The sequence below is a fragment of the Myotis myotis genome, unplaced genomic scaffold, assembly GCF_014108235.1.
Source record: "Myotis myotis isolate mMyoMyo1 unplaced genomic scaffold, mMyoMyo1.p scaffold_m19_p_4, whole genome shotgun sequence".
Lineage (NCBI taxonomy): Eukaryota > Metazoa > Chordata > Mammalia > Chiroptera > Vespertilionidae > Myotis > Myotis myotis.
The window spans coordinates 125,368,112-125,382,036 of NW_023416346.1; the positions used below are offsets into that span (position 1 = coordinate 125,368,112).

General features: G+C 38.6%; 2 protein-coding genes across 3 annotated transcripts in view; one reads left to right on the forward strand and one right to left on the reverse strand.

Moving 5' to 3' along the window:
* Positions 1 to 5,476, forward strand: part of ACE2 (angiotensin I converting enzyme 2) — a 41,165-nt gene extending 35,689 nt beyond the window's left edge. For both annotated transcript variants that reach the window (XM_036305841.1, XM_036305842.1), the window contains 4 exons: positions 306 to 422; positions 2,622 to 2,816; positions 4,573 to 4,707; positions 5,179 to 5,476. In XM_036305841.1, coding sequence (XP_036161734.1) covers positions 306 to 422; positions 2,622 to 2,816; positions 4,573 to 4,681 — 421 coding nt within the window. In that variant the 3' untranslated portion in view covers positions 4,682 to 4,707; positions 5,179 to 5,476. The remainder of the gene's footprint in view (positions 1 to 305; positions 423 to 2,621; positions 2,817 to 4,572; positions 4,708 to 5,178) is intronic.
* A 1,900-nt stretch (positions 5,477 to 7,376) lies between these two features.
* BMX (BMX non-receptor tyrosine kinase) overlaps positions 7,377 to 13,925 on the reverse strand; it is a 47,219-nt gene continuing 40,670 nt past the window's right edge. Inside the window, exons 17-19 of the mRNA XM_036306071.1 lie at positions 13,184 to 13,302; positions 10,217 to 10,374; positions 7,377 to 8,236 (exon numbers count right to left, since the gene is read on the reverse strand). Coding sequence (XP_036161964.1) covers positions 8,162 to 8,236; positions 10,217 to 10,374; positions 13,184 to 13,302 — 352 coding nt within the window. The 3' untranslated portion in view covers positions 7,377 to 8,161. The remainder of the gene's footprint in view (positions 8,237 to 10,216; positions 10,375 to 13,183; positions 13,303 to 13,925) is intronic.

Genomic DNA, 13,925 nt, shown 5'->3' on the forward strand with positions numbered 1-13,925 from the left:
ATCATTGAAAAAAAATGTGATTTTTATATGGTGGCAGAACAAATAGTGCAAAGACATGCTATCACAACTTATGTAGCCGAGTTCATGTGCTTTGGGCAGTGTTAAGCTTTTTTGGGTAGGGAGTGCTAGTGTGTGTGTGTGTATGTGTGTGTGTGTGTGTATGTGTCCTATTGTTTGCCCTGGCTCATATTTCTCTAATTAACCCCGTGCTCCTCTACCAATCTCCTTTTCACCAGTGGAAGTCGTCATTCTATTCATTGTGTTCTCTGTGCTATGAAGGGAATGTTTCTTTTGTTTCTCCTCAGGGTGGAGAACGTGATGGTGAGTGATGTAAAACCAAGAATCTCCTTCAACTTCTTTGTCACTTCACCTGAAAATGTATCTGTCATCATTCCTAGAAGTGAAGTTGAAGATGCCATCAGGTGATATTTTACTTTAAAACTATAAGGTCAAGGGGGTTAACAAATGCAACAATAACCATCACTAACATTGAGTGTGCTCTTACTGTGTGCCAGGCAATGGTCTGAGTCATTTACAAATTTTATCTCATCTTTTTAGAAAATATGTTTTTATTGATTTTAGAGAGAGAGGAAGGGAGAGGGATGTAGAAATAGAAACATTGATCGGCTTCCTCCTGCACAGCCTTTCCACTGGGGATTGAGCCCACAACCTGAGCATGTGCCCTGACTGGGAATCAAATGGGGGATCTCTTTGTTCATGGGCTGATGCTAAACCACTGAGCCATATCAGCTGTTTTACTTCATCTTAAAAACTTGGGGTTTTATTCCAGAAGGATCTCATAGCAAGGGAATTATCTTGACTTGAGTTCCCGCAGATGCAGGCCCTTAGACAAGAATTTGAGTGTAAGCAGTTTATTTGGGAGGTGATCTCAAGAAGCACTGGTAGAGAACTGTGCACAGGAGACAAAAAATGGAAGGAAGATAATACATCACATATTACTGAGCAAGTTACCACTGTGGGCAACTAGAGCTCCAATTTTGCTGGGGGATTATGGGATACTTTGTAGAATATGCACCTAAATTGTCCCAGCAGAGCTGGGATATTTATTCACCACCTCCCATCAGTCATTGGTTGGGAACTGCTTACAGGTGACAAATTCTCCAGCATTTCTGGCCTGCAAACAGGGCAGAATCTTGTGGCCTGAGAATGCAAAGGCAGCAGGTACTGGCTGAAGAAAGTCTAGCCAGCACTCATGGAAATAGTTTCAGTGTGAAAGGGACATGGACAGGTATTGTCATCATTTGCTATGGGGACTTGATGTAGGATTCATTTAACTTACCAAAGTCTGAAACAAAGTAGGCAAGCATAGATTTCCTTAGACATTGGTTAGCCTCCACACAAGGAGAGGGCCTTGCTTTGGGAAGTGATATTTAGAAGGAACAGCTTGCCCAATTTGCCTCAACTGTTTCCCAAAACAGCAAAAGTGAAGAATGGGCAGGTGCAGGTGGTTCCCCTCGCATTAAAAGGCTTACAATAGCCTGCTAGGGGGAAGCTCACTAGATGGCCCTCTTGAGCTGCTGTTCATCTTTAGAAGGAGAACTAAGATCTGCTGGGCAGTGTATGTGCAGAGAGGTGGGTGTACAACCTAACCAGACCCAGAGACTCACTGACTGCCTCCATGAAAGAGCCCAGCCCCCTGTAAGCTGCAAGGGACCTCAAACTTCCTATTTCCAGAATGACTTGAGACACTTTCAGGCTAAAGTTGCCAAGGTTTACATGACTAATTCTACTTTGACTGCTCTACTTCCCTGGGTGGGCTCTGACCTCTTGACCTCTGTACTCAAGGGTAGGACGATGGGATGCCAGACACTTTGGTTTTTGATCCAGAATATTATCCATTTTATTATTTTTTGTTTTGCTTTTAAAAGAATTTTCATCCTTTTATTTTTAATTTATAAAATTCAGCCATGTCCCATCCCTGTGCTGGAGAAATTGGCAAAGGCCCTTTTCCCATGTCCCTGCCCAGTGCTTCTTCCAAATGTCAACACCTTTTATTTGGAAAATACAACTGGGTACAGGACATCATTCATTTACTAGAGGCCTGTTGCACGAATTCATGCATGGGTGGGGTCCGGAGGCCCGGCCCAATCTGAGGGGAGGGGCTGAGTGCTGGCAGTTGGTGGCCTGGCTCCACCCCCTGGTCTAACTGGTTGAACTCCTGGTTGAGGGGACAATTTTCATATTACCCTTTTATTATATAGGATAGAAGAGGTGCATTCAATTGTCCTTTTCCATTATTTGACATAAAGTCATTGTAGATATACTCTGATAGAAGGGAAGTTCTTGCCTTTGCAACATAATCATCACAAATGAACAAATGCCAGCCGTTTGAATGTTTCCACACTTGCAACCAATTATCCAATGAAGCTGTTGCCAAACCTAATCCAGATAGCAAGATATTAAAGGTGCATAATTGTTAAAACATATCTTTCCTTGGACCTGGTGATCTACTTTGATTTCATTGCTCTTTAAGGTGTACATTCTTAGGCTAGGCCTTATCAAATCCTTTCAGGAACAATGATATAAGGAGTAAATAATTGCACACCTTTTTATTTTGCCAACATGTTCCTTTTGCCTAAGTGTTTTATTTTTGGGGATAGGAAATCCCGGGGTCGTATCAATGATGCCTTTCGCCTGGATGACAACAGCCTGGAGTTTCTGGGTATTCAGCCTACCCTAGGACCCCCTAACCAACCACCTGTCACCGTATGGCTGATTATTTTTGGAGTCGTGATGGGAGTGGTAGTAATTGGTATTGCCGTGCTCATCTTCACTGGGATCAGAGACCGAAAGAAGTAAGTGAGCTTTCCTAGAGGTATCTATCCTAAAACAGAAAGGTTTAGGGAAAACTAATTAGAAAATTTGCAGTAAGTGGTAGGTTGTAAGGATAATTGCCACATTTCATCATCACTTCACCTACCTAGTAAGCCCTACCACACAGTAGAGACCCAGCCCGAGGTTTACCAGTATTCCCTGGTAAACCCAATCCTGGCCACAGCATCATTTTCCTACTGTCAAGAGGCAATGAAAACTCAGTAGTGGGATGGTTTAGGGGATTATCCTCACTGATGAGTCCTCCGTGGTCTAGCCTGGATATTTGATAGGTTTGAACTGTGAAACATTCAAGAATGAGCTCTGAGATTTGCTTCAAACTGCTACTCTTTAATCATCTTCATTTTTTATCAGTTAGCACAGACTCACTGTCATCCCCTTAGTTCATGGGTCAGGGACCCTTTAATTTGTTCTTGAGTTGAAGGTCCAAGTTCATTGAGGATTTAAATCACTAAAGACCTGGTTTATGGTCTTGCTCTGCCACTAGAATATTTTTTCCTGGCCTTGAGAAATTATTTACTTTTGTTGGGCTAATGTAATTAAGGTTAATAATATGTTATAGCACCTAATTGAACTCATACGCACACTTTTTGAACACATTATTGATGGAATTTTTACATGCATTAGTCATTTTTGCTCAATTTTCTTCACTATATTTTTTTAAGTTCCTCAAAGTAGCTTCATTTTTAAAAATAGCTATTAAATAGAATCTATCCATATGGTTAAAATTTTAAAAATACCAAAGGATACTTAGAGTCTCTGTCACTCTTTGCATCCAACTTCCCTTCATAAAGCCAACCCAAATTATCAATTTATTGGAGACCTGTTGTATTAGATTCTTCTTTTTAGTAAGTCCCCCAGGTAATTTGTGTGCACATTACAGTTTGAGAAGCACTCTTCCACATACTAAAAATTTGCATATGAGATACTATTCCAAAGTTAATTCATTAAATACATTATTTGGGGACACCTATCCTTCATGCCACACACAATGTAAATAGAAGATACACAGAAAAATAACACTGGATAACCTGCTCAGTACTTTCATACATGAATATTTTCAGAAAACCTATGGTATATCTGTGTAATTATCTTCATACATATGTAAAACTGAGATTCAGAGAGGCTAAGTAACTTTTTCAAGTTTACACAGCTAATAAGTAACACATTGGTATATATATATACCCAGTTTCCAAAGCTGGTTGTTGTACCACAAAGCTGTCCTACCCTTATCTTTATACTTTGGAAGTTGCTAATGTAGTAGGGAAGCTCTTTAATATGAGGTGATTGGCTAAATGACCACTGAGTTCCTAATAATAATAATAATAATAATAAATATTATTGAGGGTTATATGCTAGGTAATGTCAGTGCTCTGCCAGTAATAATGCTCTCCAAGCATTATTTCACTGTCTTCACATAGTTGCCATCATTTTCTGAATAGGCAAACTGAGGCACAGAGACTCCCCTTTCTCTGACCCCAGAGCTCAAATCCTAACTCGTCTCTTAGGCTTTGCCAGCCATGGTGACAATCTTGGAGCTAAAAAGTGAACCCAATGCACTGTAAGTGTTTATAGTCCATTAGTAGGGGACTGATATGCAAACAAATACACCAGTGATTATATGTTGAGATGTAAAAGATGCCTGGGCCCAATAGGGCCCAAGGGAGGCAGTGTCATTCTAACATCACTATATTAAGGTGACTTTATTTTATTTAACAGGAAAAAACAAGCAGGAAATGAAGAAAATCCTTATTCTTCTGTGAATTTGAGTAAAGGAGAAAATAATCCAGGATTCCAAAGTGGTGACGACGTTCAAACTTCATTTTAGAAAAATCCATTTTATTCCCTCTTGAGGTGATTTTATTGCATGAAAATGTTAATTTCACATTAAAGAAAGTATGAGATTATAAAGATGTCATTAAACATCAAAACCATGGCTTTGTTCAGTAAAATTGTCCAAAGAAGACATGCTGAGGAGAGGGCCTCTTTACTTGCATTGCTTTTAGTATTTACTTCTGCCTCAAAATTTGAGAAAGTATGTCTTTGGGTAATAGAAATGCAAGTGTCTGTTGTGTTGCTGGAGTTGGGAAAAAGGGCATATATTGTGGGAGGATTCAGTGTAAGAGCCTTATATGGAGACTAGATGGATAGCTTTTAAGAACAGTGCATGTAAACTGATGGAGCTGCAGAGATTGAAAATGACACACATTGTTCACTTTATTTTAATTCAAGTGTAGAGTATGACATTGTTTTTTTCATGTTAACCTAAATCTAAGTACGATAGCAATTTGCCCAGTGATAATTGGACTACCATGTGTTCCTTAGGGTGACAAGTCTAAAGAAGAGAGAAGAATCCAGAGAGTGTCAGAAAATGTTGCCTTCTCACTTCCAAGCTACTTGATCAGCATCTCCCTGACAATATTAAAGCAGCCCCTGGGGCCCCACCTAGCACACCTGATAGAAACTCACTTCCATTGTTCTCTAACTGTGGAGTGAATGGAAATCCAACTGCATGTCACCCTCTGAAGTGGGCACTTAATCTCTTAAATCTTTTGTTTTTACCCACAATGTCTGAGTAGCACTGAGCACAAAGCATATACTCAATAAATACTAGATTTGCACACTCCTGTGGTCTCATGGGTACTTATGTACTGGGGTTTCTGTGGATTCTGTCCCCTTCTAGGGACTGGGTTGCCGTTTGAATGTCTGGGACCTTTGACCTCTCAAATGTCTTAGAATGTATTCCAATTTTAAAAATTTATTTATTGTATGAAGCAATTGAAAATTCAGTCTAAAAAAGTTATGTTAAGATGATATATACCCTTAGGTTAGGAACCTGATGTGATATATATATATATAATTTCAGAGCCCCTAGCCCAGTTCTGAGCACAGTATCCACTACATACATAAAGACTGATTTAAAATAGATTAAACAAATTAAAATATCCAAACTCTACCCATCAATTCACTCTGTGTGGTAATCAGCATAATGTTAGATAACTTTGTTCTTAATAAATTCTATAGAGATATGGGTCAGTTAGCTAAGTTAGGGGGGATGAACATTTTCTTCACTGCCAAGAAGTGTAAGCAGCTCCCTGGTTTAAAACAACAACAATAAATGTCAGGTATCACCACTAAACAAGTTAAACAGCATTTAAAAATTATTATACATGTTTTAAATAGTATGAATATTGTTCCATTACCTGGCTCCCCCTAACATCACTGGATTTACTTTCTGATAAAGCTCCACATTAAAATCTTCCTTGACTTGATTTTTGGAGCCAGGCTTCTAAGCCAGGCTTTGACATCTTTTCATAGTAGACAATTCTGTATTGTTTGAATTTTTGTAACAAACATGTATTACTTTATTTATAAGAGTGATTATTTTAGATCAAATACATAAAAATAAGAAGAAAAAGGGAAAACAACTGTCAAGGGGGTAGGGCAGAAAGACCTAGTTTGGGCCTGGAAAATATTCCTCTGGGGGATGATCACAGTCTGTGCTGTAGTTCCTTGCAGATAGAACCTGAGAGTACAGCATGGCTGGCACTCCCACCTGACTGTGTCCCACTGAACTTGGCACTGAGAACATGCTAAATAAATGCATGATGAATGTATAAATGCCCTAGTAGTTCTTTTTAAAGTTTCATTTTATTATAAATTGAGATTTGTGTACCTCTGTAAAAAAACAGAAGACTATTATCATAAGTCAATTGTGCTGAAAAGAAAGGAATCATTATTTAAATGTCAAGAAACACATAACTAAGAGGGATAATTTGAAATACCTGGGAGGTGAGGGGGTTAGTGGGACAAGAAAGGGTATGAATGTCTCTTGAGGGAGATTATTAACTTATAGCTAGAAAGTAGTAGCAGGGCTTAATTAGGGCGTCTTTCCATTGTAATAGTGCCCTCAGCATAACCTCTCTTTCCCTTCTTGACATTATAGAGATGACAATGAAGGACTCCAAGAGAGATGAAAACCTATGGGTTCAGCAGCAGGCTATGAAGGAGGGAATTCTCAGGAAGAGTTTTAAAACTAAAGTATATTTTAATAATAGCCATGAGAAACTAAACTCATACTTCTGCACCTTTGTGTCAAGAAGGAAGACCGAAATAGAAACTTCAGTTGTCAAACTGGCCAGAAGCCCTAGGGCCCCAAACTCAAGGATTTAAAATGACTAGAAAGCAACAATCTTATCAATTCTAGATATAAGATCTTGGAAAAAGGCAAAGTTATACCTTAGCACCTTTTAAAATTTACTCTATGTGAAACATAGTTAACATATTATGGAACTAGAGGCCCAGTGCACAAAATTCATGCATGGCGGCAGGATCCCTCAGCCCGGCCTGCACCCTCTCCAATCCAGGACCACTGGCTCCTAACCACTCACCTGCCTGCTGGCCTGATCACTCCTAACTGCCCTCCCCTGCCGGCTTGATCACCCCTAACCGCCTCTGCCTTGGCCGCCACCACTGTGGCTTTGTTTGGAAGGAAGCCAGAATGACTGGAAGATGTCCGGTCGAACTGGTATAATTAGCACATTACCCTTTTATTAATATAGATAATATTGTTGAACTTTAGTTTTATATTTGTATACATGGTGACATAAAGTCATTGTTCTAATATAAGCTTCAAGTGAAGCTTGACAATGATCTGTGATGAGAATTGTGTTATTTGGATTAAGTTGTGGACCACCTAGTGATGCCCATCATATAATGAGGTCTCCTAGGGCAGTTCTGACTGCACAGGAACATATTGACACTTGTTAAAAATGTAGATTCTCTGGCTGCACTCAGACCTGCTCTACCAGAATCTCTTGGGTAGTTCCTAGGAATCTGTGTTTTAATAAACTCTTCATTTGATTCACATGCATGCTAAAGATTGAGAACATTGAAACATGAAGGCAAATGTCCACATTTTGTACTTATTAATAGCATATTTAATTATCATGGGAGTGATGATATAAAGAAAAGAACAAATATGGAACAAATAATTTTTCAGTTCTGTTCAATCTTTACATGTGGTATATGCCCTCTTTACTGCAATCAGGAAATGTGCTTCTGCTATAGGCTTGGAATGATAATATTAAGAGCAGCATAAACAAAATTATTAATTTGACCTAAATTTCAAGGAAATCTTTTCTTTCTTACTTTATTCATTTCTAGATAATATAACAAACAGCACACAGAATACCAGTAAGAAGAACTCACTAAATTAGGTCATCTGTGCCTTGCTACTTTCCTTAAAAAGAATGAAGATGTTGGCTAACATTTATGTCCATTCTTATCAGATCTCCTAGTTTCTTCTTTAAGGCTTGTCTTTTTCCCGAAGTGGTTCAATGGAAGACAGAAGTTGCTGAAATGTGGGACGCTTTTCTGGAAGCTAAATAAAAGAAAAAAAAACACCCCCAAACCATTGGTTTAGTTTATGATGGTTGTGATTAAAAATAAAATATATAAAATATTTATACCTGAATCCTAAAGCTAGCAACATTTAAATGTGAAAACACTACAGACATTTTTACTAAAGAGAAAAGAATTATAGTCCTACAAATTGAAAAGAAAAAGTAAAAGTATCTTTGTTTACATAAGATATGATTGTATACTTGGAAAAATGAAGAGAATCCATGATAAAACCAACCCAAATAATAAAGGAATTAATCAGGAGAACGGTATATAAAATTAACATACAAAATCAATAGCCTTCATGTATATGTACAATAACCAATTAGTTGATATAATGAGAAAAACCCAGTTACAGTAGCAACACCAAAATAAAATACTAACAAAAATGTACCTCCAAATAAAGAAAACTTTAAAACACTGCTAAAAAATACAAACTTAGATTTCAACACATAGAAAAAATATTGCTTGTTCTTGAGCATTACAAATCAATATAAAGGTGTCAAATTTGGTAAGTTAAAATATAAACTAAATGCGCTCACTTTATAAAAGGATTTTAAAACTTGAGGTAGGGAAAACAAAAACCTATTAGAAAAAAGAGCAAAGACATGGCATATAATTCTCAGCAATATATACAAGTGCCCTTAAAAATATACTTCATTTATAATGAATAGGAACATATGAAAGCTACCCTAATTGCCATTTCTCATATATCAGATGGGCAGAAATTCAGATAAATTGGAACCTAATGAAAGTTGTGAATGTTTTGCAATAAAATATAAAATTGAGGGGAGAGCCCTAGCTGGTTTGGCTCAGTGAATAGAGCATCAGCCCACAGGTCAAGGACACATACCTCAGTTTCAAGTTTGGGGCACGTGCAGGAGGCAACCAATTGATGTGTCTCTCTCATATCAATGTTTCTATTTCTATCCCTCCCTTCCACTCTCTCTGAAAATCAATGTAAAAAATATCCTCAGGTGAGGATTAACAAAAAAAAAAATTGAAGGGAGACTAAAATGCTCACTATATGCAGAACCTTGATCAGGGATTGTCTCTGCAAACCCCTCTCAATGAATTCTGCCATAATTCACACACTTATGTGGAGCAGCTGTGGAAAGAAGGCAGTTCCTTCCTGTTAAGGGCTCCCTGTCCATCTGATGGTGCAGTCCTAGTGTCTGGAGCTAGAGTGGTGAGGGCCAAGGAGGTCTGGCTTCAACTCAAAACCCCTTGTTTGCTCCTCTTCTTCAACTGACCAGTGACGGCAGTAAGTCCTGTACTTGATCTGTTTATATTGCACATGTATAATGTGTATAGTTATAAACTGCTTGGTATTTTCAGTTCCACAGTATGAGTACACGTGTGTGTGTGTGTGTGTGTGTGTGTGTGTGTGTGTGTGTACTGAGTCCTTTGAGGGAAAATCAACCTCCTGCAATTTCAGCTCCATGTTTACCCCAAAACATACTCTTATTCCTTATGGGCATGGAGTGTTTTTTACTCAGCATTTGGTAAGTGTGGGAAGAGAGGATGGAGTCATGTCCATTATGTATTCTCTACACATGGTTATAGTTCTCTGTTACACATTTCCTACTCGAGGAGAGACCCCATAATATGGTTAAGAACAGGAACTCCAAGACCGGCCAGTCAGCATCTTAATGGCTGTGTGACCTTGGGCAAGTCACTTAAACGTCTCTGGGTCTGTTTCCTCTTCTGTTAGTTTTAGCCATGATATCAGTGTGTTTGCTGATGAATAAATAAGCTAATAGTTATGAAATTTGTCGAACAGTGCTGGACATAAGTTGTTTGTTAAATTGTTGGCACCTGCATTTCTTGTTTTTAATTACAAACACTTGAGGGCAGAGGTCCCGGGCCATTTCCACCTGATCCAAAGCTGGCGCCTCCCCCACAACAATGCTTTACCTAGTGGTGACAGGGCACCCAGTTCCCCTGGTGGTGCACTTGCCTCATGCCAGCAGCTGTACATGATCTGGTAGATGGTGTCCGATGCCAGTTTGGGCCGGTAGAGCCTGTGGCCCTGGGAGACCTTCACAACCACCTGGGAGTTGTCGTACAAGTCGTAGGGCTGCTTCCCCAGGCTGAACACTTCCCACATCAGGATCCCTGCACCACACCGAGGGGCGAGGGGTGGCCGGAAGACAACAAGGAAAGAGAGCCAACATCAGAGGGTACACAGTTTGTTGAATGAGCTTCATGTGCCAGGACAAGAAGGCAGGTCAGAGCGAGGGAGCCCTGGGAAATGAGTCCTTGCAGAAAGGACAAGATATGGAGGGTGGGTCTGTACCATCACTTCTGGAGCCCGGGGTCTCTCCTCCATGTTTCCTGAGATGCAGTCACCCATTTTTGCTGGTAAACAGGCAAATAGCAAGGAGAGCTGCAGGGACAGCTACTTAGGGCCAACATTCTTGGGCTGCTCCAGAGAAGCAAATGGGGTTTGGGTAAACCCACAAACTACCCAGCTCCAGCTCCAGCTCTTAGGAGTTATCGATCGAAGTCATCACTTTTCCTTTCTCTCTGCCTCGGCAGTTGTGTGAAACAATTTCATTGCACAAATTACCTTTCAGTGGAAATGTAAAGATAAAATCATTGAAAGTGTTGCTGCTTTTGTTTTTGCCACCGTGGGTCATTATATTTTGTGGGTCAGGTATACTTTTGAGAATCTGATAAAAGCCATTGGCTCTCCCTTGGGAAAATGAATGCACAGCATTTCTGTGTTTGGTTTCTGGATGTCCACAGTCCCCCATCCAGGGCGTCATGACCTCCAGGTTAAGAAACTGTGTTCTGGTTATGGAGGTCAATAGGCTGGCACTTGGGGGTCAGTCAGATTTGGCCTTTGAGGCCCAGGCCTGCCACTTATAGGCTGGACAAGTTTCTTACCCTTCTCAGTCAGGTTCTCTGTCTATAATATGCAGATATTTGCACCTCATAGTTACCATAAGGATTAAATAGGGAAAAACCCCCACATAGAACACCTTAAAGAGCACAGGGCATTTTAACTGCTCTCTAAATGATGGCTATTTGCCATCATCCTCATAGCCAAGTGAGAGAATTTCAACAGTCAGCCAGCTTCAAACCATAGAAAATCAGAAATATGTAAGGAGGAAGAAAATTGTTCTAGAACCATAATTGAAGTGCCACCTTCAAAAACTTCTCTGACTTTTAGGACTACAAATTTTATGTAAAATATTTATAATAGGATAATACTATAAGTTGTTGTGGCTGCATTAAAAAAAAATTCTGAAACAACTATTCAAAGCATGTTGCTCCTTCACAACACTCTTCTTTGGAAGGATATCATCTTATCTCAAGAATAATTTCATTGCTAAAAATATCTGTGCAACTCCTTTTTGAGAATTGCTTTCAGAGGCCCTGGTTCATTGTGAATATCTTTATTGGGGACAAATTATTTAAGAATAGATTTAGTTTTTGGAAACAGCCAGAAAATGCCAGGAGCCAAGTTCTGGTGCAAAGATGAGTAATTAATCTGGATAATTCAATTTTGGATAAAACACAAGGTAGAACTATTAAGTAAGCATACTGTTTTTAAAAATATCTTTCACAAGGCATATTAACTGGAACAAGGAGATTAAAACTAATTTTGACAAGTTAATCAGCACAAAATATTGTCAAGTATTCACCAAAATGCTATCTTTGTGGTTTTTCCTTTTTCTGTATACACTGGATTATTATTATTATTTTTTACAATGAACAATGCCACTTTTACTAAAGGAATAATTATTTTTTTTAAAAAAATCATGTTATATAAAAAAGTAAATGACTAACTAAATTTTACTTTTAATTTTTTCTATTACTTTATTTTCCATCACCATTTATCCCCCCATCCCCTTTTCCACCTCCATCCACCCTCTCCCGCCCCACAATCACCACACCATTGTCTGTGTCCATGACGAAATTTTTCTTTTTAAAGGTAGTCTTATAGATGTCATGTAGAAAGTCAAATTATGCTTATGGACCAAGACAAGCACGAAATAGGTTTTAGTTGAATTTAATACATTCTATAGCTTGATAATAATTTGGATTATTTATCCTGGATGCATCTGATGGTGATTGTAAACAGGTATGACCTCTCTTACAATGTAGATTGTAGAAAAACATCAGCAAATCTACAAAATCACAATTTAAGAATTATTTAAGTTTTCTAATTATCATTACTAAAATTCAACATAGATCTTTTAATAAAATAAAGGCCAGAAAACTTTTTCTGTAAAGGGTTACATAGGGACTATTTTAGTGTTGTTGTTTTTTTTTGGTCATGCATCTATGGCAACGACTCTACTCTGCTAGTGCTGCACAAAATCAGCCAGAGACAATACTAAAACAAATCGGCATGGCCTGGTGTCAATAAAATTTTAATTAGAGAAACAGGTCATAGGATTTCATCCTGGGCTGTGGCTTGCTCATCCCTGATTTAAATTATGAATTTTAATGAGGATACTAGTTGGAATTGGTATGGGCCAAAGAGAACACTGAGTCATATTTGTTTTTTCACATCAGGCATGTCCCCTAAATTGGTCAATTCAGAAAGGAATGTTTATCACAGCTGCTTTCATGCCAAAAGTAGATGATTCCATTGTAAACCCTTCAGTGTTTTGGACTAATGCAAACTCGGTTTTAGTTTTCAATGACTCATTTTTAAAAATTGCTTGAAATCTTCAGTAGAAGAGCTTTTATGAGAAGGCGGTAGCAGGATGCAAAGTATAGAATATGTGCGGACATCATAGCACCAACTCAAGGAAAGATCATTTTCTTTTTCTATCTCTTGCTTGCCTACAGGTAATTTTGTAAGTGCTCAGAGTTTTTGCTAAAAAATGGATGTTGTTACTCTTGTGGTTTCCTGTTGTGGAAGTTGGCTTGTGAAATGGGGCTGAGGCCTGTGTGGCCACATTCTTACCGAATGCCCATACGTCTGACTTGCTGCTGTATTTGAAGTAGTGAAACACTTCTGGGGCTGACCACTTGACCGGAAACTTGGTCCCTACTGAGCTGACATACTGGTCATCAAGAACATACCTGTGGGTGGGAGGGGGGAGGACATCAATACAGACCTTAAGCTGCTTGGCTGTGCAGAATGAGAAGACCTCTGCTGGCTGCCATTGCCTGGTGGTAGGTGGTACAAGCAGCCAGTCTCAGCCTGGTGCCTTGATGTTCTGGATCCTTTGCTTCCTTTCAATATGTATACTTAGCTATAGCCTGCTTATGACTCGTAAGCTTTAAAAAATGATACTTAACTTTGAAGACACCAAAATATGAATGCAAAATGTTTGGTAAATATAGAAAAACACAAAAATGTAAACATAAAGTTACTCAGAATCCCACCCCAAAGATAACCTGTAATTCTACCACTCAAGATACATTTTTGCTTATAGTTTCCAATCTTTTTTCCTATATATAACATGAACAAAATTGGGTTTCTGTCATATTGAAATTTGCTTTTATTTTTCCTTTAACAGCATATCAAGAACATTTTACCCATATGGTTACATTTTCTTCTGCATCATCATGTTTAATGGCTGAATGCCCTCTTATGAATTAACATAATTTGTTTAACCATGTAAATGGCTTCTAATCTTCTGCTGTTATAAACAATGATGAACAAAACTATCCTATGGAGTTATTTAGACCATAAAAATATA